Source organism: Bidens hawaiensis, unplaced genomic scaffold (assembly GCF_021521415.1).
Source record: "Bidens hawaiensis isolate Kalapana, Puna unplaced genomic scaffold, B.hawaiensis_p1.1 tig00015976_1, whole genome shotgun sequence".
Classification (NCBI taxonomy): domain Eukaryota; kingdom Viridiplantae; phylum Streptophyta; class Magnoliopsida; order Asterales; family Asteraceae; genus Bidens; species Bidens hawaiensis.
Genome location: NW_027492439.1, coordinates 465166 through 491952, shown reverse-complemented (window position 1 = coordinate 491952; position 26787 = coordinate 465166). Strand labels below are relative to the sequence as shown.

Here is a 26787-nt window from a genome sequence, read left to right as displayed (position 1 = left end):
TCTTTCATCTTTTTGCCTACGTCGCATGAGCAGTTTTCACATAGGCAACGTGGTGGGGGTAATACAGTATTGTAACATCCTTGTTTTGAAATTTATTTAAATAAAATAATAAGAGTTTATTTTATCGCGTGTCGTTAGTTAAAGTGATTGCATTTGACTAAGTAGTAAGATGATAAGATAAGTAATGAAGGGACTATGGGCTTGAAAAGGATCACGGGCCTAAACCTTGGGCCTAGCCTATTTAAACATCCCCTAAAACCCTAAATATATCACCATCATCCTTTCAATCATCAGACACACACACACTCACAACATAAACCCCATGTGCACCCAAACATTTAATCTTTCCATTCAATCCAAGATCTAGGGTTAAAAGTTGATATCCTGCTCATCTGAGAAAGAGCTCGAGTTAGGATTCCAAGTAACAAAGATCTAGCCTAGTCTCATCTTTAAGGTATGTGTTAAGATCAAAATTTTATCCTTTTCGTTTCATCTTGTTTCTATTTTTGTTCAAGATCTAAAGATAAAGCAAGTAAATCTTGAAAGTTGGAAGTGAAACGAACCGAACCCAAACCGACATAAATGAACTCTAATTGAACCAAGTAAGAAAGTTGGATCTAGATTTAAATGATTGGACATCATATATACATATATAAATTGGATTCGGCAAAGGTGAGTCGAGTGAAACTAGAGACTTGATTCAAAAGTTCGGTCGACTTAAATATAGTTAGGTACTCGAACAAAAAGTTTGGCTCAACTGGAAACATGCAACTCGTCTGGAACATAAAAGGGATCGACTCTAGTGAACTAGAGTGGATTGGAATTCGGCTCTAGTGAACTAGAGTGGAATGGATTTGGCTCTAGTGAACTAGAGTGGAATGGATTTGGCTCTAGTGAACTAGAGTGGAATAGTGAACTAGAGTGGAATGGATTTGGCTCTAGTGAACTAGAGTGGAATAGTGAACTAGAGTGGAATGGATTTGGCTCTAGTGAACTAGAGTGGAATAGTGAACTAGAGTGGAATGGACTGAACCCGAGACCCGCCTGTTAAGAAACCATTAACTTGTAGAGTTCGTTGAGAATCGTTAACCCGGTTCATATCTTATAAGGATTAGTTTCTTAACAATAATAAAGTTAAGATTTAATAAACTAATAAAACAAAGTTAAGTTCCTTAAACTAATGCAATTGGTTGATAAGGTTATACGTTCGGTTCGGTTAAGTTAAAGAGATAACCTCGTTAACTTAGGAAAATAAAGAAGCTTAAAAATAGATAATTAATACATGTACGTTATTAACAGTTAGTCGAGCTTAGTGAAGCAAGGAATCACGATTAATTCCGAGCGGCACCGACAATAGGTGAGTTCTAGCCCCCCATTTTACCTTTAAATGTTTTTAGGGCTGTATGCATACTCGTATGTGAATGAATAGGTACATGTAACTTTAGTTAATGACATATATCTTGTAAGAACGTGTTTATATATTAATTTATTAATATATATTTGAATGTTTGAATGTTAGTTAATAGAACAGAGAGAGTTAGGGAACAAACCCTACTAATGCTTGCATAGAATGTTATATGAATGTCAAGGTGTATGAATGCTAAGTATAGAAGAATGTGTATACGTTCATGCGTAGAGCCTTCGGACCTCGTGCATGTACAATAAGTTAGGATGACAAATCCCTCTAACTTTATATAGCTCGGTTATGACCAAGGAAAGATGGCTCGGTTATGAGCAACGACAGGAGGCTCGGTTATGACCAAGAAGAGGAGGCTCGGTTATGAGCACGGAAAGGTGGCTCGGTTATGAGCAAGAGTAGGAGGCTCGGTTATGAGCAAGCGCATATGAATATAGTTATGAAATGATTGATAGACAGACATAGAGAAAGTAAATAAAGATTATAAACGTTATGCTATGTATGAATGTATGAAAGATGTGATAGTATTTACAACTCATATGTTATGAAAAGTAAAGAAACGTTAGAACTCACTCAGCGTATAGCTGACTTTTAGTATGCATGCAGATATTGTAATGACGTGGCAAGTTCGAGGCGCGTACGAGGCTATCCATATTGAAGAATATATAGAGAAGGAAGTTGTTATATAAAAAGTTTTAAATTTCTGCTGCGATGTGTATAGACTTCCGCTGTATCAAACTGAGTTTATGAGTAAATTCAACACCGAATGTAAGACTACCGGGATCGGGGCATTACAAGTTGGTATCAGAGCAAAAGTTTGAGAGATTTAAGCATCCTTACCTGCTTAGACTCAAACAGAGAATGGGACCAAAGAAGAAAGACAATATGGATAGCCGTATGCCAATCAAGCAAGCTAAATACGTAAATTTCCTTACGTATAACGTAGGGATAAGTAACAAAGTTATATGAAATTGTTAGAAGTTGGATTTCTTGCTTATATTTGAAATGCGTGATTTTCTAACTGTTTTAAGTAGAACCAAACCCAAGTAGACTCACGAAAAGAAGTGTTTGGGACACAGAAAGTAACGTGAGCAGCAAATCCCAGCTGGCCACTGTTATTACCTGCAGCCTTACTATCCTTGTACTAAATAGTTCCTCACGTGACGATGTTTGTGTTTTTCCTTTAGAATTCAAATGGCTGGTACTAAGACTACTAGACAAGGAGGACGCAAGGGACGCCGTGGTAGGCTACGTGTTAACCGAGTATCCTCTAAAGAACCGATTATTGATTCTAGTGAAGACAGAAGCCTGAACGTGCATGAAGAAGAGTATCAGATCGATCCTGCTATTCAAGCTGCGATTACTCAAGCTGTTGCTGCTGTAGTGAAGAACCTCCAATCAGACAAGTCTACTGAAAGCCGTGCTGAGACTGTTGAGAAGACTGGGGAGAGTAGTAAGAAGGACACTGAGACTGAGAATGAGGCATCGAGCGAGGACTGTTCCGCGAAGATGAATGAGGGAAAGGGAGGCCGTGGTGGTTGCAAGTACAGAACCTTCAAGAGTTGTGACCCACCTAAGCTAACTGGCACTGGTGATGCAATCGCTACCCTTCAGTGGATAAGGTTATCCGCATTAGCGAGTGTCGTCCCGACCAAGCTGTAGGCTTCGCTACCCAATCATTTGGTGATGAAGCTATGTTCTGGTGGGAAACTGTTGAACAGAGAAAGACTGCTGCTGAAATCAAGGCCATGAGGTGGGATGATCTGAGAGAGATGGTAATGAGGAAGTTTTGTGCTGATGCTGAGGTTGAAAGGGTTGAGATGAGGTTTCTGAACTTGAAATCGGGAAAGATGATACACCGCGAGTACACTACTTAGTTTAACCGTATGTCAAGGCTTGTGCCCGAGATGGTGAATACCGAAGCAAAGAGAATCAAGTTCTATGTCAGATGACTGCCGTTGAACGTCCGCACACTGGTCAAGGCAAATAGACCTGCTACTTTTGATTCCGCAGTCGAACTGGCAGAGATGGTTTACGACGATCTGGCTGTGGATGAAGTGGAGGTGGAAGAGAAGAAAGGAAAAAACCAGTCTCCAAGAAGACAGATACTGAAAGTGATGAGCTACCCAAGAAAAAGACAAAGAAGAATGAGATTGCTGCTTGTAACAACTGTGGAAAGAAACACCCAGGAGAGTGTAGAGTGGGGTCAAACGCATGTTACAGATGCGGAAAGATGGGGCACTTCTTTTGGGAATGTAAGAAGGACAACAGGTGTTTCAATTATGGGGACGCTGGTCACAAGGCTTATGAATGCAAGAAGCCCAAAGCAGGAGGGGGAGAAGCGAGGAAAAGGCGCAGACTTAGAAGTCCCCTGTCAAGGAAGGAAGCTGGAGTAACGAACATTCGAGAAGAATGAGTTATTTTGTTTAAATATTATGTTATGTATGACTTTAAAGATCTCGTGCTTACAGTTTAAGTTTAAAATTTAAACTCATGTTTGAATATGATGATTATGGATTGAATTATGATATGAATGGATCTTTGTGAACGGCAGTCACGTGATGCGTGACCTTAGAATTTAAAGTAAGCGGTAGAGTTAGAATAGGATAATACAATGCCCCTTAAAGAGACGGGACGAGACTTGCTAAGCTAGGACAAGAAGCATGTCATCGAGGGCTTCATGGACAAGCCACCTTGAACAGCTAACACTCATGAACACCACTCGGTGACTGCAAGTTCGAGAGTAAGAAGGATAAACCGGTAAGCTAGAAAGTTAGTACGGTTCAAGAAACGGTGAGAATACAAGGAGTGTTCGTTTTGCAAGGATTAAGCAGGTTTCGGGGACGAAACCCTTTTAAGGAGGGAAGACTTGAAACATCCTCGTTTTGAAATTTATTTAAATAAAATAATAAGAGTCTATTTTATCGCGTGTCGTTAGTTAAAGTGATTTAATTTGACTAGGTAGTAAGAAGATAGGATAAGTAATGAAGGGACTATGGGCTTGAAAAGGATAACGGGCCTAAACCTTGGGCCTAGCCTATTTAAACATCCCCTAAAACCCTAAATATCTCACCATCATCCTTTCAATCATCAGACACACAAACACACACTCACAACATAAACCCCCATGTGCACCCAAACATTTAATCTTTCCATTCAATCCAAGATCTAGGGTTAAAAGTTGATATCCTGCTCATCTGAGAAGGAGCTCGAGTTAGAATTCCAAGTAACCAAGATCTAGCCTAGTCTCATCTTTAAGGTATGTGTTAAGATCAAAATTTTATCCTTTTCGTTTCATCTTGTTTCTATTTTTGTTCAAGATCTAAAGATAAAGCAAGTAAATCTTGAAAGTTGGAAGTGAAACGAACCGAACCCAAACCGACATAAATGAACTCTAATTGAACCAAGTAAGAAAGTTGGATCTAGATTTAAATGATTGGACATCATATACACGTATATAAATTGGATTCGGCAAAGATGAGTCGAGTGAAACTAGAGACTCGATTCAAAAGTTCGGTTGACTTAAATATAGTTAGGTACTCGAACAGAAAGTTTGGCTCAACTGGAAACATGCAACTCGTCTGGAACATAAAAGGGATCGACTCTAGTGAACTAGAGTGGATTGGAATTCGGCTCTAGTGAACTATAGTGGAATGGATTTGGCTCTAGTGAACTAGAGTGGAATGGATTTGGCTACTAGTGAACTAGAGTGGAATAGTGAACTACAGTGGAATGGACCGAACCCGAGACCCGCCCGTTAAGAAACCATTAACTAGTAGAGTTCGTTGAGAATCGTTAACCCGGTTCATAACTTATAAGGATTAGTTTCTTAACAATAATAAAGTTAAGATTTAATAAACTAATAAAACAAAGTTAAGTTCGTTAAACTAATGCAATCGGTTGATAAGGTTATATGTCCGGTTCGGTTAAGTTAAAGAGATAACCCCGTTAACTTAGGAAAATAAAGAAGCTTAAAAATAGATAATTAATACATGTACGTTATTAACAGTTAGTCGAGCTCAGTGAAGCAAGGAATCACGATTAATTCCGAGCGGAACCGACAACAGGTGAGTTCTAGCCCCCCTTTTTACCTTTAAATGTTTTTGGGGCTGTATGCATACTCGTATGTGAAAGAATAGGTACATGTAACTTTAGTTAATGACATATATCTTGTAAGAACGTGTTTATATATTAATTTATTAATATATATATTTGAATGTTTGAATGTTAGTTAATAGAACAGCGAGAGTTAGGGGACAAACCCTACTAATGCTTGCGTAGAATGTTATATGAATGTCAAGGTGTATGAATGCTAAGCATAAAAGAATGTGTATACGTTCATGCGTAGAACCTTCGGACCTCGTGCATGTACAATAAGTTAGGATGACAAATCCCTCTAACTTTATATGGCTCGGTTATGACCAAGGAAAGATGGCTCGGTTATGAGCAAGGATAGGAGGCTCAGTTATGAGCAAGAATAGGAGGCTCGGTTATGAGCACGGAAAGGTGTTTCGGTTATGAGCAAGAGTAGGAGGCTCGGTTATGAGCAAGCGCATATGAATATAGTTATGAAATGATTGATAGACAGACATAGAGAAAGTAAATAAAGATTATAAACGTTATGCTATCTATGAATGTATGAAAGATGTGATAGTATTTAAAACTCGTATGTTTTGAAAAGTAAAGAAACGTTAGAACTCACTCAGTGTATAGCTGACTTTTAGTATGCATGCAGGTATTGTGATGACGTGGCAAGCTTGAGGCGCGTACGAGGCTATCCTTATTGAAGAATATATAGAGAAGGAAGTTGTTATATAAAAAGTTTTAAATTTCCACTGCGATGTGTATAGACTTCCGCTGTATCAAACTGAGTTTATGAGTAAATCCAACACCGAATGTAAGACTACCGGGATCGGGGCCTTACAAGTATGGATCTCATCCCATATGGAACGAAGTTTTGTGTAGTAGGTAGAGACCGAAGAACCGTCTTGTATCGTCATGGTGAGGGACTGCTTTAACTCGTAGGCCCGAGGTGCGCTCTCCTTTCCAAATCGCTCTCTCAAATCTGACCAAATTTCAAGAGAAGTGTTAGCGTACTTTACACTTCCTCGAATATCCTATTCCATGGAAGTAGTCAACCCATCCATTGATCATGGCGTCGCAACGGAGGCACGCCATATAGTTGTCTTTGGTTTGGTCTAGTTTTGGAATGGAACCGTCAACAAAACCGATCTTGTTCTTGGCGAACAAGAAGTTCGTCATCTCCTGGCAGCAATCATTGTAATTACATCTGTGAGTGGATTGTTTACTTGCATCTGCTTCGGATAGTCGGAAGGGTGGACATAATATGGAGAGCTGGGATCGATTGCTTTATTACTGCCGGCAACATCATCATCTCTATCCATGATAATGTTGTTTCAGAGCAAGTAGGGTTTATGGTTTTAATGAAACCCCTGTTCTGATACCATGAAAAATAATATCAAAGAAGTTCGTTCTTTTTGTTATTATTATTATTATTATAATTCATCAAGTACAATGGCCAGCAAATATATAAACTTACAGAAGGCATAAGCCGACTCAAACACAAACCAAACTTATCTTTTCTAAAAAGCTATGCCACTATTATGTAGGCTACAAGATAAAGCAATTTAAATAAACAAGATAAAGGGAATTAAATTTGAAAACCAATATGATCTCATTGCATCTTTTTTCTGAACGAAAAAACTACAAGTTTGTGGATATTTGATCGGTTTATTTTATACTAGATTTTATCCCTCGTATTACGGGGGTTGTTTTACGTTATTCGTTTTTAATATTTATATATGTATATTTGGATTTTAATTTTATTTATTGTAAGAAAGTTAATAATTAATATACTTGAGGTTTGATGATGAAATGGTTTCACAAATAAATTATATGTTATAATCCGGTTTAAAAGCTATCTCAGTTTGGTGATACCCATTACCCGTTTATTTTATTTATTATAAAATTGTTTCTTAATTATAAATAATATGTTTTTTAAATTAAAATAGGATATTAATTTTTAGTAGATTGACAAATAATTATAGTTTGCAGTAACTAAAATAAAGTGAATAATGGCAATATTATATCACGTGGGTTAAGAAGAAACTAAACAATTGCAAAAAGTTAATTATAGTTTGCAGCAAAAGAAATTTAAACTAAAAAATCTTTTTTCTAAACGAAATAACTACAAGTTTGCGGATATTTGATCAATTTATTTTATATTTTTGGTTTTAGATGTTAATTATATATTATAACTTATAAGTACTAGCAATGATGTAAGGTTTATTACTTTAAATTGTTTTAATGTTTTTAAAGTCGTGAAAGAAATGAAATTAAATATACTAGATTGACAAATAATTATAGTTTGCAGTAAATAAAATAAAGTGAATAATGGCAATATGATATCACGTGGGTTAAGAAAAAACTAAAATAATTTAAAGTTAATTACTTTGTTTGGAATATTACAACAGGAAAAGCAAAAAGAGAAAGTAAAAGATATTTAAGTCAATTTCATTGTTTGAAATATTACAACAACAAAAGCAAAAAGAAAGACATGTGAAGACAATTAATGTAAGGCCCCGAACCCCGGGAACCCCACAGTTGGTAATCATACAAAACACTTTTAAAATATTTAAACTAAAAAAGAAAGAAAAAAATCAATCGTTCGATTAAGTAACTAATTTCAGAGTAAAATTCAGCGGAAAACGTAAATAATAAAATAAGTTCCCAAAACCCGGGAATTTTGTCCAAATTCAACTTAATTATCTTTAATAAAAAAATTTTAAAAGGAAATGTTTTATAATGAAGTCTTCAAATCCCGTATGCCCTTCACCGTCTAAGTAGCTTCGTGCACGTCCAAGCGGTAAGGCATCCTCTTCCTAACCTGAAAATCACACTAACATGCACACAAAGTCGGCTTAAGATGAGTGAGTTCAAGTTTTAAATAAGTAACAAAAGTCTTAATAATCATTCCAACGGTTTTAAAACTGTAAACGGAAATACATCAGTTAGGTCATCACATTTAATAAATAATCATCCTTACGTATGAACATCTCTATACGTGCATTCCTATATATATAAATATATATATATATAACATTTAATACTAACATTCAGGGCCAAGAAAACGTACAACCCCAGCACATAACATTCCATTCAACGCATGCAAACACGAAGTAGGCACACGTAACATTCCGTAGTCGATAACGACTACAACATTCGCCAAATATTGGCCATACAATAATATATATACATACACACATTCTATAACATTCCAAGGCCTACCAATACTAGCAAGCCTATGCAAAATAGTTTAAAACATTTCATCAAGCAAAATCGCTTAGGTGTGCATGCTAGCCCAAAACTTAAAAAGAGTTAAAAGGGGCATCATGAACTCACCTGAAATCAACCGAACACCAGCAACGAGCTAGGAAATCCCTAAGTGCACACTCACAAGTAAAGGCCTATAAATTGTACACAACGCGTCACTAAACTAGACCGTAAGAACACACTTGCCTAATGGGCCGTTCAAGCCCAACACTTTGGCCCGAGGCCCAACAACTTGGCCCAAGGCCCAACCCATACCCAATTACTTTACCTCAGCCCCTAAAACCTTTCAATTAACCGAACCCACCCTACTATCATGATCGGGGTTAACTATGATGTACAATTTACCCGCTTGCAAGCCAATCGAGTCGAATACGCGCGAAATAAGTTCTTAAATCAATTGTCAAGCAAATTAGCCCCAAATGGACCAAAATTCCCATCATAACATGCTCATTTATCATAAACATACCACACGAGTCGATATGGGTGGCGGTTCCTTTTTACAACACTCACTTTAACGTTTAAACAACAATTCGCGCACAACCGACTCGATTGACAAATCACCAACCAATTCAGCCCCGAGTATAAAAAAATAATTTTCCCGCAGCCCTTATACCCCCCTAGGGCTGTGAAAACTGATTCGGTTGGTCACTCAATCGATTAACGCATCAAACTCAACAATTGATGATTCTACACCCGATAAACCCTAGTTTTCGAACTAAAATCAATTGACCGACCTAAACACCTCCAATGACCACGAAATTTTAATATGATGTAAGTGCCATACCTGGGAATCTTTCTACACCAAAAACTCTAATTTTTATCCACGGGAAGCGGGTCAATTGAACTCAACCCAAAATCTGCCATACTAAACAAATGGACAAAATTGAGCATCGAAACGACTAGGATTGGACGAAAGGAGTGTTGGGGATTGTAGTACATACCTTGAATCACTTCTAGATGCCTTGGAATGACACAAAAACCGAAGCAAAAAGGGGGGTGTTCTTGGTTGCGCCGATCGGGACTGCAAGGAGGGGGGTTTAGGGTTTTGTTAATTATTATAATATAAAAATTTTACATCCAGGCCCCTCCAAATTGAAGTGTAAGGCAAAATGGAAAGAAAAGTTAAGTTCTTTAACGTACCGGGATGACGTAAAGGCTTCCAAAACGTCGGTTAAGTCCCGAGAGTTATACATACTTTACACGCGCTAAATCATTAAACCGGAAGTTGACGGGTGTTACAAGTCCACCACCCTTACAATTAGATTCGTCCCCGAATCCCGATGCGACAGGAACAACTGCGGATATAGTTTCATCATCTCATCTTCGGATTCCCAAGTAGCCTCGGAACCCCTACTGTGCCTCCACTGCACCTTCACCTGCTTAACCACCTTGTTCGGCAACCGCCTTTCCTGACGGTCAAGTATAGCAATAGGCTCCTCCACGTAGTTCAACTTACTATCAAGCTTAATATCATCAAGAGGCACATGGGCCTTCTCATCCGCTAAACACTTCCTCAAGTGGGACACATGGAAGGTAGGATGAATCCCCGCGAGCTCATCAGGCAATTCCAGCCTATATGCTACCTCAACAACACGGGACAATATAAGGAACGGACCAATAAACCTCGGACTAGCTTCCCCCTCTTACGAAAACAAATAATGCCCTTCCAAGGAGAAACTTTCAACATAACTCGATCCCCAGCCTCGAACACAATAGGTCTTCGCCTTTTATCCGCATAAGACTTTTGTCGGTCCTGGGCGGCCTTCATAAACGCTTTAATCTTGTCAAGTTTCTCAGTCATAGCCTCGACCACCTCCAAACTACCCAACTGCTTCTGACCAATGGAACCCCAACAGACTGGAGTCCTACACCTCCTACCATACAACATCTCAAACGGTGGCATCCCAATCGTGGCGTGATAACTGTTATTATAGGAGAACTCTACCAACGGTTAGTGACGATCCCAACTACCACCAAAATCGATAACACAAGCCCGTAACATATCCTCAAGAGTTTGAATGGTCCTCTCGGACTGACCATCCGTCTGCAGGTGATAAGCGGTACTGATGAGGAGTTTGGTGCCCATCTCCTCATGAAACTTCTTCCAGAACCTGGAGGTAAAACGCGTATCCCTATCCGAAACAATAGATACCGGCACCCCGTGCCTAGAAACGATCTCACGAATAAACACATCGGCCAACTGCTCAGAATTAAAAGTCTCTCGGATCGGCAAGAAATGAGCGCTCTTGGTCAATCTATCAAAAATTACCCAAATGGTGTCATAACTACCCTTAGGAGTACAAGGCAATTTAGTCACAAAATTCATAGTAAGATGCTCCCACTTCCACTCAGGTATTTCTAAAGGTTGAAGCTTCCCGAACGGCTTTTGATGCTTGGCCTTAACTTGTAGACACGTCAAACACTTACTCACGTATTGAGCCACCTCAAACTTCATCGCAGGCCACCAATAATTTTTCTTCAAGTCTTGGTACATCTTGGTTGCGCCCGGGTAAATAGAATAGCGCGACTTGTGTGTCTCATCCAAAATTTTATCTCTGAATCCCCATACTTCGGTACCCATAAACGACCATCCTTATACTTCACCCCGTCACCGACGTCTTCCAACAATTTCTCCTGACCCCAAACACGTTCTGACATAATCCATTCCACCTGCAAAGCCTCATTCTGAACGCTGGCTATTTGCTTCAAAATATCGGGTTTAAGGATAAGCTGGTAAGATTTTACACAAATCGGCTTCGGCCTCTCCTTCCGGCTCAACGCGTCAGCCACCTCGTTAGCCTTACCTGGATGGTACATAATATCCAAATCATAATCCTTAATCAACTCCAGCCATTGACGCGTCAAACACAACCGCCTCAAGCTCCAAATCGTGAGTAGGATAATTCGCCTCGTGAGGCTTTAATTGCCGCGAGGCATACGCGATGACTCGACCTCGCTGCATCAGAACACACCCAAGCCCCTGATAAAAGGCATCAGAATAAACCACCAGGTCATCGGTGCCATCAGGTAAAGCTAAAATCGGGGCATGCATCAATCTGTTCTTCAACTCGAGAAAAGCCTCCTCCTGCTCAGTATCCCAAACGAACTTAACACTCTTTTTAATCAACTTGGTCAGTGAAGAAGCAATTTTCGAAAAGTTGGGAATAAAGCGGCGGTAATACCCCGCCAAACCAAGAAAACTACGGATTTCAGATGGAGACTTAGGAGACTCCCATTCATTCACGGCTTCCACCTTTGCAAGGTCAACCAGAATACCACTCGGGTTAATAACATGACCCAAGAACTGAACCTCGTGCAACCAAAAAGAACACTTAGAAAACTTTGCATACAACTTGTTCTTTCGCAGAGCTTCCAAGACTTCCATGAGATGACCGGCGTGATCGGATTCATTTTTGGAATATACCAGAATGTCATCGATGAATACAATAACTGAATGGTAGAGCATTGGTCTACACACCCGGTTCATAAGATCCATGAACGCAGCCACTGCGTTGGTCAAACCGAAAGACATCACGAGGAACTCATAATGTCCATAACGGGTGCGGAAGGCGGTCTTAGGAATATCCTCCTCCCGAATTTTCAGCTGATGGTACCCGGACCTAAGGTCGATCTTCGAGAACCAACTAGCTCCTTGGAGCTGGTCAAATAAGTCGTCGATCCTCGGGAGAGGATACCGATTCTTAACAGTGAGCTTATTAGTCAATGCACATTCGCATGCTACCGTCCTTCTTCTTAACGAACAGGACCGGGGCACCCCAAGGTGAGATGCTCGGTCGAATGAAGCCCTTGTCGAGCAAGTCTTCCAACTGGGCCATCAGTTCTTTCATTTCATTCGGTGCTAGACGGTAAGGGGCTCGAGCAACGGGTTTTCCGCCGGCACAAGGTCTATCTGAAATTCGACCTCGCGGTCCGGCGACACATCTGACAAATCATCTAGAAATACATCCGGGAAATCCCGAACAACAGGAACATCATCGACGGTAGCCACCTTGGTTTTCATATTTATAGCATACGCCAGATATGCCCCGCAACCCCGCTGCATCAACCTTTCCGCCTTAAGCATGGATATGATATGTGGCGTCGCACTATTCCGGTCACCGAAGACCATAATTTGGGTCCCATCCGGGGCCCTCAGACGAACAAGTTTCTAACCACAAATGATCTGAGCATCAACACTCGCGAGCCAATCCATCCCGAGCACCACATCAAAACAACCAAACGGCATCAAATACAACCGCATCGGAAATTTATACCTAGACAACTCGATAGAACAACCCTGAATAGCCCTAAACACGGGAACGGTTAATCAGATCGGGTACTAACCGGTTTTGAGACAAGAAACCCCTACACGGTAACCGGTTATTGTTCAATGGTCAAATAACCGGTTAGAACGGTTGTTCAGATCGGGTACTAACCGGTTTTGAGACCAGAAACCCCTACCCGGTAACCGATTTTGGTTATAACCGAACCGGTTAACTAGAAAAAAAAGCTGATTCAAAAAAAAACAAATAACCGGTTTGGTTAACTGGTTTGTACGGTTTCGAAGATCAATCGATTACTAACCTGCGGTTAGAACCGGGTATAAATAGGCTAGTGGTGGACCAATTACTAACCAGTTAAGTTTTCGGTTTGAAACAGTTTAGGAATCGGTTAACCGGTTAACTTATTCACCTCTAATAAGGTCATCGTCGCAGGGGGGAGGGGGTTTGACGAAAAATATGAACGTGCTCAGTGGGCAGTAGCCTTGGCAGATTTTTGGTTGCGGTTTCTTGATACGGTATGCACGAATCAACATAATCAAGAATCGGCATGCCAAAGAGCAACTAAACCACCCGTGATCATCCGGGGTAATGTTAGTAAGCAGTTAAGGTTTTATTTATATTTAGCAATTGAAACACTATTGCTTGTAATTGTTTAACCGTCTACGTGAACATGATATTGTTGATCAATTTCTCATGGTGGTAATGGGAAACATGAATAATATGAAAAATCTATAAATATATGTGTGCCTGTTTACAGCAGAGACGGTAGCACACCAGACGAGTCAGATCCAAACGACATGATTGTAAGCTTGGTCGAGTTCCCTTTTAGACTGTATAGTTAAGGATAGGGATTATGGTTCATGAGAGAACCGGAAACAAGAGAGAGAGGGTCATGAATTTAATGCGTGATTGTGATTAGGTTATTTGATTTTAGTTAATCTCTCCCTTATATACACCTAACGGGAAACCCTTTATTAGCAAGTAAGGGTAATGCGGTCCATCAACAATTACTAAGCTAATATAATAAGGTATAATTTAATTTATTTTGATCTATTATTATATGATGATGGTCATATATAATATACCCATTCTTACGTTCCCCCACTTGGCCGATTAATCATTTATTATGAGCATTAGAGAAGCCTAATCAGGAATTAATACTCATTTTAGCTTTAAACTCAAACTGCAGCAAATAAAATACAGTATTTGAATTCAACATCAGCTCAAGACCCCTATTAATCGTAATGCAATCCTTATTTAAAACCTAAGTAGTTACGACCAAAATATTTTAAGTAAGCCCTTCAGAACGTTTGATTTGTATATTAATTCATCTATATGTCGTTATGCATGTAGAATATATATTAAGATATGTATAAAAACAAAACTCATGAGGAAAATGAATAATTAATAATTAATAATTAGTTATTCATATAACGATATACAATTATACATGGTCATTAATAATTTTGTCTTTATTATAAGCGCTTTCATAAGACTTATGGGTGACAGACCTTTAGTTATAGGATATTCGATATGAGAAATTAGTTTCCTCAATTCGTTCATGAACGAATAATTTATTTTATATGAAATTTAATGCGGCACCTCTCGAGCTGTTACTGTTTGAGAAAGCGTAGTAGCTAACTTTATCACAATAAGTCTTCAATATATAATCTATATGGAGTTGAAAAACTTATGAGTCCAATGATAAATTTTCAACAACATTTATTGTCATTTGGGTTGTGATTAATCAAAATATTATGTTGTTATTACTTAGGTTGTTGTTATCAGTTCATTATTACTCCTCCATGAGATAGATTTATCTGCTTACATAAAGAATGTATCCCTAAAATTACATTATGTTATCTTTGAATATAACCAAGTTTTAGAGTAATCAATCGATTTGATTTCTCACTTCTTCATATTAAATTATAGTCTCTCGTTTCCTTTAAAGATATTTTAATACTCTTTTAAATGCTTCACATTAAGCTAGTGTGTTGCAATTTTGAGTAATATCTTAACGAGTATAGACTTGAACCTATATAAGGCTTCTACCTAATGAAGCACAAGAAAATAATATCAGTGATCTTATTATCCTCTTAAGGAGAGTAATATTGTTTTTTACATGTATAAGGACCCTTTTAAGTTAATATTTATAGAATAAAACTAATGTCCCTTCAAGTCTATATCGGTATGTTATGATATCTATCACGTAAGGGATATCGGTTGAGAGCTATCATATCAAAGTATGTATAAACAATACTTAGACTTTTTAACATATGTTTGTCAAAAGAATGTCATCTATATAAGGACAAGTTTGCTTTTAATTGCTCCCACTCATCTTGAGGTAGGTACATTGATCCACTTAGTTCTTGATGAAAATTATTGTATAAAGATTTCAACACATTTTGATGTTAGCTTACCTATGCATAAATTATATTTACTTACAGACTAAGTGTTCTTTGACCTTCAATTTAGAACTTTCAGGTTTTTTCATGAACATATAAATATGTAAGTCAGTTGTTAGGAAGTTGTTTAAATGTTCATGTAATGTAGCTCTTAAATAATATAAGTGACTTGAACAATGATGATCCTCAAAGAAATCTTTTGTAATATAGGTAAAAAGATTCTTTGTTGATTTATTCCCTCTTGATTTTAACCTTTAACAATCAATCGTGCTTCTCAGTGTCTTAAAGTTTGTATTAGGATTTAGTTTAGTTATGAACACTCTTAGGTGCTTCAACCAAATCTTAAAACGTTATTCTCGCTTATAGAGTCAATTATGATTGATTCTAATGGTTTAATTATCATCAATGTTAGGGAGGTTACATAATGGGTAAGATTAGTAAACTTTCCAGCATCTATTTCAACTTTAGTTAGGGAGGTTACATAATCATCAATGTCAGTAAGTTTTAACACCTAGATGTGCTCCTGAGTTGATTATTGGGTAATTTTTATTAGAAGTCTCGTTTTTATAGATTAGCTCTTGGTTAGGTTGCTATCATTTTCAGGATTCTAAGTGTGTAAGAGTTGATGCAGTATGGTTTACAAGAGGTGTAATCGGAGTTAAATTTGGAGTACAATTTAATGACTTTCTCTCCCCGCCTCGTTTACTTCTTAAGAGTCATTATAAGGACTTTTACTGCTCCCACTAACTTTAGAAACATCTAGGAAATTGGCATGCTTAGAGTCAATATTTGAAGACCAACTGATTCTAAAAGAGAAACAAGTAAACAATATAAGTTTTGCAGTTTCTCTTGGTGAGGATTAATTTAGTAAGAAATCTAAATATGCCCACATTTAAGCAATAATGAAACTTTTGTATGAGTAATATTAAATTCTAAGGAGATAAGTTTTGATGGAGCAGTGCTGTAATGGAGCAGTGTCTTGTACAAGAGGTGTAATTGAGTTAATATCAAGTTTTCACTCCCCACCACTTGCAAATCTTGCAAATTATGATTAAGACACTTAAATCTCCCACTGAGCTTCAATATCTCTAGGAAAACCACATGAGAAGCTTCAATGATGTACGTGATGTGGAAATTTGTCATACATACGTTAGACATGATTTGGTTTCTTTAATGTCCATATGTCATAAGAAACTTAGAGACACATTTAGAAGAAATCGTATTAAGTGTATATGAATGGATATCTTTATAACTATGGACTATATAGGACCTATTAGATACAAGTAGATAGTATTTAAATGACAAATGAATTATAGCTGAAAATTTATGTTGGACCCATACTTAATCCTCAAGCCAAGTAATGTTTAAGGCATCTAACACATGATTTAAAAATCACTGAGAATGAGATTAGATGAAAAATCATCCTCATCAACCATGTTATGATTTCTCATGAAATTTTGGTTTCAATGGATGACATTTATAGGTCTCATTGTCTATTGTTAAGTTCTCATTTGCATAATAACAAAAGTTGTGAAAGTGTATAGTATCATCTAATTATATCTTATAACTGTTTTTATCGAATTATGAATAACAAATAATATGAGAGTTTATAGTAAGAGTGACTTTATGTTGGTTATGCAAACCTCTCAACTATCACAATTTAGCTTAAGTATTGAAACTAAATTCTGATTAATCTCCAGAGTCTTTAAGGTATCATAAAGCGTAATCGGAAGACAGTTTATTATGGCTTTAATAGCCTTAACATTTAAATTTGTCACCAACACTCATGTTTGTTATTTGTTGATTTTGGGAAGGAAAGCGTATAGAACTATCTCATGTTTTAATCGGAATATTTGGATTAGCAGACTTAAATATCATAAATATGTGACTACTGATTTTAGCCAACAGTTCTTTTAAATTATGAATAATCTCATTGCTTATGCCTAGTATAATGGCATATATTTTTAGTGAGGTTTCTCCTTAGAGAACTTAAAGCTAAAAGTAATACTTGTATTTTGTCAATGAACCTTAGAATTATCCTCTTTTAGGTTTTAGTGGTAGTGAGTTGAATACTATCTTATTTTCCAGTACCATAATTTGATTTACTTGTACATATGTTGTTGATCAACACACTTATTTTCATTTGGTACTTCTAAGTATTATAACTGGTTCTTAAGGCATCAAATTGTAATATTGAAAAATTTAGTATGTAATATATTAGAAACATTGTACTTATTTTTATATGTGAGCCCTTGATTTTGTTGGTCATGATATTGTACATTATGATGTATTCAATAATGACATTTAACCTTTTAGTTAGCATTTTAAGGAGTGCATGTATCTTAGAAGTTATTATGATTATTTTATAGATATTAGATTAGCTTTAGGAAAAAAAAACTAAATCTAGAATAACTCTATTTGATAGCATGAGTTTATTGATTATTATAAGAGACATTATGTTTGACTCATCACATTTGTCATGCTCTAGGTTTCTCTTTTTGTTACTATTATTAGAAGGAGCAACGGGATGGTCATGTCTTGAGGGAAAAAATAAAAATGAGAAGAGATAAAAGTTAATGAAACTCTTTACAAAGCAAAACATATCGTGCTTGAGATTAAGTGGATGATTTGAATGAGATAGTAATTTCTAGGAAGAAAATTATAGTGAGTAATGTAATGGGATATTAAAGTAAGGTAGATTAAAGTATGTTCGTAAGATTAATGAAGGATCATTAATGCGATGATTATTATATTTTATTGAAGATGTAATATGTCTATTATTAATATCAAACTAATAGATTGTTTAAAATTCTACTTAAACAAAAAAAATACATCACCTTTGGGCAGAAGCAAAATTCATTTAAGTATGTGTGCAAAAAAAGTGTAACACATAACCTTTGAGCAGAAGTGAGACATTTAAATCATGTAGGTAAAATTAACAAAGCTTTGTAATTAGGCTAGAATGAGGGGTTGATGTAACACATCACCTTTGGGCAGAAGTGATACATCAAAATTCATTCAAAGTAAAGCGTTTATGTTTTGTAAAAGATTTTTTTAAGTCTTTAAGTGCTTACAAAACATTTAATTAGTTAACAATAACCTATTTAGTTTAGAAAAGTTTTGGTTTTCGGTTTTGTAGTGAGTTCTCGATTCTAGTAATGAGTTGTCAGTTAAATTATTAGTTCTTGACCAACACGGCAAGACTTATGAGTTCTCGGCCAACACATGAGTTCTCGTATTTATTGGGTTTTTGGTTTTTAATAATTTTTTGCGATTTTTAATGAGATTTCAGTTTTGATGAAATCTCAGTTTTGGTGAGATTTCGGTTTTAGGAGATCTCGGTTTGACCAAGACTTTAGTAAGCATTAATATTCAAAAATTATTTAAGGTTAATATATGTTGGTTCAAATTTTTAGAGATTAATTTTAGCTCCAAGATTTGTTTAATTTCAAATTTATATTCTTAATAATTATTCAAATTTCAAAAAAAATCTTTGGAGATTTGTGTATTAAGTAATTTTAGAAAAACACAGTCATAATCCGAATTTTAACCAAAATATGTATTATTTTCAAAAGAATTAAACCCATGATGAACACAATGAACGTCACCAAAAAAACCACAGATTTTTAACAGGTTTTTAATGTGAAATCGGTTATAAAATTTTTAAACTGTTTATATAAAACCAGATTTCAATAAGTTGAAAATAATGATAATAAAAACAGAATTAGGGTTTATCATATATTAGTTCATGTCTTCTGGTTTAGATCCAGATTTAGGGAAAACACGAAGAACTGATTAATCAAAATCGCTCTGATACTACATTTTGATCAATTCCTCATGGTGATATTGGAAAACATGAATAATATGATAAACCTATAAATATATGCGTACATGTTTACAGCAGAGAGGGCAGCACACCAGACTAGTTAGATCCAGACGACATGATTGTCAGCTTGGTCGAGTTCCCTTTAGGATGCATAGTTAAGGATGGGGATTATGGTTCTTGAGAGAACCGAAAACGGAAGAGAGAGGGTCACGAATTTTGTGTGTGATTGTGATTAGGTTATTTGATGTTAGTTAATCTCTCCCTTATATACACTCAAGGAGAAACCCCTTTATTAGCTAGTAAGGGTAATACGGCCCATCAACATTTACCAAGCTAATATAATAATAAGGTATAGTTTAATTTCTTTTGATCTATTATTATATAAATGATAATAATGGTCATATATAAATATATATAATATACTCATTCTTATAGATATTCCTTACTTAATAGATGTCATAACATTCTAAGGTAGACCTAATGGGACATTAGTCTTGTTCCATAAGTTTTACCTTAATGGGTCCTTATACATGTAACAAAAAATATTTTTCTCTTTTAAAGGATAATAGGATCATTTATATTAGTTTCCTTATGCTTCATTAAGTAGAATCCTTGTGTAGGTTCAAGTATATACTCGTTCAGATATTACTCAAACTGCAACACACTGGATATGTCTAGATTAATGTGAAGCATCTAAAAGAGTATTAGGATATCTTTAAAGGAAGTGAGAGCCTATAATTTAAAAGAAGAAATGAGAACTCAAATCGGTTTATTACTCTAAAGTTTATTATATTCAAAGATAACAAAATGTCACTTTGGGATATATTCTTATGTTCGCAGATAAATGTATCTAATGGAAGAGTCATAATGAACGGATAACGACAACCTAAGTTATAATGACATAATATGTTAATTAACACAACCCAAATTTCAATAAATGTTGTTGAACACTTATCAGTGGACTCATAAGTTTATTAAACTCCCTATAAGTTATATATTGAAGACTTACTACGATAAAGTCAACTACTATGTTTTCTCAAACAGTAACAGTTCGAGAGGTGCTGCATTAAATTTTGATATGAAATTAACTATTCGTTTATAAACGAATTGAGGAATCTAAATTTTTGTATTGAATGCTTTCATGATATGCTTAAGATCCAATAACTAATTGTCTGGCACCCATAAGTTATATGAAAGTGCTTATAATTAGGCGAGATTACTAATGACCATGCATAATTGTACATCGTTATATGATTGGCTAATTATTAATTTCCTCATCAGTTTTGATTTTGTACGTCTCTTAATATATTTTGCATGCATAATGACATATAGACAAAATAATATACAGATCAAACGCTCTGAAGGGCTTACTTATAAAATTTTGATCATAACTACTTAGGTTTTAAATAAGGATTGCATTATGATTAATGAGGATTTTGTGCTGATGTTCAAAGCTCCAGTTTGAGTTTAAAGCTAAAATGAATGTCAAAATCTGCAGACTAATCTAATGCTCATAATAAATGATTACTCGGCCAAGTGGGAGAATGTGAGAATAAATATACTTTGTATGTCTATTTTGGCAATCATTATCATTTATATTATTATAAGATCAAAACAATTAAATTATAGCTTATAAAATATTAGCTTAGTAATTGTTGATGAGTCATATTATCGTTACTTGCTAATCAGGGGTTTCCGTTTGGGTGTGTGTGTATGTGTATGTGTATGTGTGTGTATGGAGAGAGAGAGAATATTTAATATCATAACATAACTCTAAACACACGTCAAAATTTGCATGCCTCTCTCTCTAATATTTTCGATTTTCACATACACCCTAATCCCCATCATTAGCATTCATCCTAAAGAGGAATTCGGCCAAGCTGACAATCATGTCGTCAAGATCATACTCATTTATCGTGACTACTCTCTCGATTTGTAGCGAGTACGCCTTAGTTATAAGTTTATGATATTATTCATATTTTCAATTACTAATACGAAGAACTGAAACACTAACACTTTTTTGCCCAAGGACCGTTAGTCAATTTATGTAGTCACAATTCAAGTAGATTATAGATTAGGTTGTGAGAGAACTTCATTGACTATACGAAGTGTGTTTGTGAGACCAGGAGCATGATGCAACTCACATGTGATTAGTACGCATCCAACATAGCATCAAATGTCAAGCCACCTTTTTCAATCATACGTTTTGCTACTAAGTGGGTGTTTGGGATTGCTTATTTTCATCAATTTATAACTTATTAATTTTTTTATTTGGGATTGCTTATATTGGAGGAGAAAAATTATTAACTTAATGAAAAGCTACACAGAACCAGTAGGTGCTTGATGTAGAGTTCCCAAATTAGCCCTAATCAATCATACTTTTTGCTACTAACCCATTCACATAATCGAACCAGTAGTAGCACGATGTAGATGGATTCCAAATTAGCCCTAATTGATGGTGTACAGGTGTCTCCCCCCCCCCCCCCCCCCAAAAAAAAAAATAAGAGGCTTGAAATTGCTAAATAGAGTGGTGAAAGGTTCATACAGTACGGTGGAGGTGATCGTAGTGGTGGTGATGGGGAGATGGAGACTAGGAGACACAAATCGAATACCTCATAAACCACGTGGACTCATTAGAGCTTTATAAAAGGACTTAAATGCCATTTCAATTTTTTGATGGAAAAACAAACAAACCAACCCGTCATATAAACGCAGGGACTCAACCGAGTCATAAAGAATTGAGGGGCTAAAAGCGCTCCTGCCGGGAAATCACATAGACGCAAACGGGTATTATCTCATTTGAGAGAAAGAAATAAAACTATCAAATTGTTTATTCTTCTGTTTGTTTGAATCTTATGTGGTTTATCATACGCAGTATAATTAATTTCATACAACACATTTTATTTAATTGTTTATTTGATTCGTTCCCCATTTGAAATATAAACTTGGACGTTGTATCATGATGATTATGCCAACTGATTAGTGTCTCTGTTTGTGCATTTTGCATTAGATATTCGTAGGTCTCGAATTGTGAGTGAATTTCTAAAACGAAATTCGCGGGTTTAAGTATAGGCACGCCCAGGTCAGGTTCGGGTTCATGAGTTGATATGTTTGCTGATTTGTGTTTTAGTTTATTTTTTAAAATGTATCAAAGTGGTTGAGTATTCTATGCCAAAATTTAAAACTAATCTGTTAAAAATGTTATTGTTTTATATAAATTTGTATTTTCCTTTTTTTTTTAGAAATGTTAATTGAAGTATTAGTATGTGATAACAATAAAAATATAATAAAAAAAAATTCCGGTCAAACAGGTGTGTTCAGATCAACTTGAGACTACACAGGTTGTGTTCGGGTTAACGTGTCTTACATGATTTTCGGGTTCGTGTTGGGTTGGACCTGTCAGCTCGCAAACATGACCCATTTAACACCCCCGGAAATTGACATTACTGATTAAATATGATGTTGGTAGACACGATATGAGTCGCAAACGGCAGTTTCTTATAAATATGTATAATAATTATAAAGTAACAATATAAACAAGTGCATAGCAGTATAGCACCACATATATAGAAATCTGACACATTGCTCCTGCTAATATACATGAATATGATCACAACACATAAAGAATTCTCCTGCAAATGGACCATAAATAGCCACACATCTTTACTCTAGTTTCTCTTCTTTTGGTTCATCTAAAACATATTCTATATACAAATTCTTTAGAGCAATAAGAATGGTTGTAATCAGCGGCCCCAATATCGCTCCCTGAATCATGACAAACTCAACAATAAATAACCGAATCATGTCAAATATATGAACTATGAAGTAAATAGCATATAGGATAATTTAAGGGTGGCGTTTTCAACCCGTTTTCTTATAAACGAATCAATTTGGGTTGTGTCTTATCTCGAACATGCCAATCGGTAACCCAAAAAAGAAATCTATCGAAGGAGTGAAATGGCGGAATTATCAAAATCTAGGCCTGTAACTAACCGAACGTTTAGCGGACCGTTTAACCTTCGCTGGGAAGTTCGTTTATGTTCGTATTTTTATAAACGAACGAACATGAACAAATTTTTTTCTTCATTTAGTTAAAACAAACAAATACGAACACATGTCTTGTTTGTTCATTTATGTCTGTAAACGTTTGTTCATTTAAACTCGCTTATATTCGCTCGTTTACCGTCATTCATGTTAATTAGTTTATGTTTTTTAAGTTTGTTCGTGTACGTTTTATATATTCGTTTCAATCCTTTTAGGCTTAATTCTAGTTTGGTCTACTTATATGAAATTAAAATATTACGCATTACAAGTAAACTAGTTTTATTAATTTTTTAGCCCAGCATATTGATATTCATGTTTTCTTTTTAATTGGCATTCCCTCGGTTATGTTTGTTCATCTATGTTCAGCTATGTTCATTCGTGAACCCTTCGTTTATATTTTTAACAAACAAACATGAAAACACTCATTTCCTTAACAAATGAACACGAGCATGAAAACCTTGTTCGTTTATATTTTTAAAAAACGAACATGAACACACTCATTTTCTTAACAAACAACACGAACATGAAAATGCCCGTTTAATTGTTCATGTCTGATCATTTGTTCGGTTAAAGTTAAACGAATGAGCACAAACATGCCCCATTCGTGTTCGTTCAAATCATTTACAAGCCTAACAAAATCTGTGAGATTTATTTAACACGTCATTTATTTACTAAAAACATAAACAACGAGACAAAGTTCCGGGTCATCCTAACCCGACCCGTCCATTTTGTCACATCAGCTAATCTTAATTACCTCCAAAGCAGATGGGAACAATGCCACTCCACCAATGATACTAAGCCCGGTAAGATACGCGCTATGACCCGGTATATCTTCTTGAATTTCAGTAGTCCCACAGTCTAAAAGCACAAGATGAATAACCGATAAACAAATGGCAACTATATATCTACCTTCAAGCACCAGTTGCAATGCTGCTGGAATTGTCGAAAAAAAATAGGGAAATATTGGTAACAACGGGTTAATAAACGCAACCAACGTCGACGTATACACGAAATGAATATTAAACAATCTAAACAAAAGCCAAGTTAAACACCCTTGAAAGAATGCAATCTCAACCGTAGCCAAAAGTACACCCGAAATAGCTTTATCAAGAACCTCAACACACCACGTTCTAGTGGATCTTGATATTGGAATCAAATTCATAACTTGTTCGGTAACCCCACCCGAATCCGATGTTATCAACGAGTATAAAACCCATACGAAAACCATCGATTGAGATATAAAGTTAAATAAACCTGCAGCCCCCGAAACTATCGATCCAATTATTACAAACACGAGCTTCGTGCTACCACCCACAACCGATTTACTACTCGCAAGCACGCGCTGAATAATGTCTTTCCCTTGAAACACAACCGCTTTTGCTTTTGCAATAACATCCTCTCTGCTAATACGCGCCTCGTTTAACATAGCGTTGACTTCCGGATAAATAGCTGACCATTCTCGATTACTAACCATCCGTTTCAAACTTAATATCTTCTCAGTATACAGATTTGTGGTTGCCAACGCAGTAGACGACACAGAAGAGTTTACCGGGTTCAAACTTGGCGGGATCAACTGTTTCATTTCGTGAACGATTTCCGTCACATTATACTGCACAGCCAAGCTATCAATCTGTTCATACACCGTTTCATAAAACTGCGTTGTGTACCGATCCACCATTCCCGGCACATCATTCTCATCCATCCACTGCCGTAACCCAATCCTCTCCGTATAATTACTCTCCTCAACACGAGACTTAATCGAATAAACCACATTCTTCCCTTCAACACCAATCTTATACGAGAAAAACACAGTAACCGTTACCGACCCCACAATCATCCCAAAAATCAACCCGAACGCCACAATCGTCTCCAATCGTTTCAAAACCCCTTTCGTCAGGAACGCCGTCCGAACACAAACCCGACCATGAAACGACACTGCGGACTTCACATTACTCGAAGTAAACATAAACCCCAACCCCAACAAACCCACAGCACCAACACCACCAAACTGCTCATAAACCATTACAAAAACCCAAAATGACACCAACCATCTCAACAATATCGAAAACCCGCTTCGCTCCCTTTTCCCAGTATCCGAATTCGCATTCGGGTGGTTCCTCTTTTGACGGATTAATTTGAACAATGCGAGTTTGATCTCAACAAGGGTGGTTATAAAAACATGGTATACCGATAAGGGTACCGCAAATAAGGTATCGATGACACCGGATTCCAGAGGCTTGGTCCAAAAGAAGACAAGGGTTTGTTGGATGTTTCTAAGGGGGATGGAGCACAGGAAGGCCCAGAGGATGGGGCGGAGGAAGTCTTGGAGTAATTTGGAGACAGCGAAAAGGACGAAAAAGGCGAAAGCGAAGCCGGCGTGAGCCATGGCGATGTAGAGTGCCAGACGGAGTTGAGGGTCCGAGGACAGTGAGGTTTGGGGTTGGGGTTTGGGATCGGGTGGAGGGGATGGGTCCGAGTCGGGTTTGCGGGTGGAGGCTAATCGGAACATGTCTTGCCACGGTGGTGTGGTGGAGGTGGAGTTGGGATCGGAATATGGGACGAGTTCCATTAATGTTAATGTTAATAATAATAATATAATATTATTATTATTATTAAAGTAGTAGTTGAAGATGAAGCAACTGAGATTTTGATATGATGAAGTTGACTCAAACATACAAAACTGAAGATAGGAGCTGGAGATGTACTTTGTACTTTCCGTGTCCGCAAAGTTTGACTTTCTTATAACTTTGTTAAAAGTAAATTTTCATTTTCGGTTCAGTAAATAACGTGAATTTAGTCTAAAAAGTTTTTTTTTCGTCTATGTATCATTCACGTTTCCTAATTCTTGTCAATTACATTCAAATCACTAACCTCATTAAATTTAACCGTTTAGTCAGGGGTAGACATGTCTTTTCACTTTTTCTTTATTATATAAGTAAAGTGCCAAAATCGTCCCTGAGGTTTGATTACATTTGCGAATTTTGTTCAAAAATATTTTTTTTTTTTGCAATTAGACCCTCGATGTTTCCCAACCATTGCCAATTTCGTCCAAATTGTTAACTCGGTCTAAATTCAACGTTAACTCGGAGGTGTTACTGTCATTTGACATGTTTGTTTATATTATAATAATAATTGTTATTATTACACTGAGCTAATCACTTTATATGACTAAAAACAAAAAAGAATAAACAAACGGATACTATATCGGATTCAAACATAGGAATCCTGAGATGTAGGGATGAGTAAATTCGGTATTGGTACCGGTACCGAACCGGTACCAAGGTTTTGAGTTTTCGGGACCTGTACGGTACCGGTATTGGGACCAAACTGAATATTTCGGTACTAGTACCAGCTCTGATTTTCCGGCGACACCGACAACTATTAAAGATCTCTGATTTTCGGTGTAGTACTCTTGACAATTTGGTCGATTGGTTCGAAATGGCGTGCTATTCACCGGAA

General features: G+C 36.5%; 1 protein-coding gene across 1 annotated transcript; it reads right to left on the bottom strand.

Annotated features, from left to right (window-relative positions):
- Positions 1 to 22873: 22873 nt before the first annotated feature.
- Positions 22874 to 25911, bottom strand: LOC143550226 (uncharacterized). The gene is made up of 2 exons (XM_077040921.1): positions 24083 to 25911; positions 22874 to 23049 (listed from the first exon to the last, which is right to left on the bottom strand). Exons 1-2 carry the CDS (start codon positions 25895 to 25897, stop codon positions 22948 to 22950), a joined length of 1917 nt encoding a protein of 638 aa, XP_076897036.1. The 5' UTR covers positions 25898 to 25911; the 3' UTR covers positions 22874 to 22947.
- Positions 25912 to 26787: the final 876 nt, after the last annotated feature.

What these genes read in the sequence shown, in the direction of transcription:
- LOC143550226 (XM_077040921.1), bottom strand. Translation starts at nt 25,897, where the DNA reads ATGGAACTCGTCCCATATTCCGATCCCAACTCCACCTCCACCACACCA. An exon ending in TGTTCCCATCTGCTTTGGAG is followed by an intron (nt 23,050 to 24,082) that starts GTAATTAAGATT and finishes GTCATGATTCAG; the next exon opens with GGAGCGATATTGGGGCCGCT.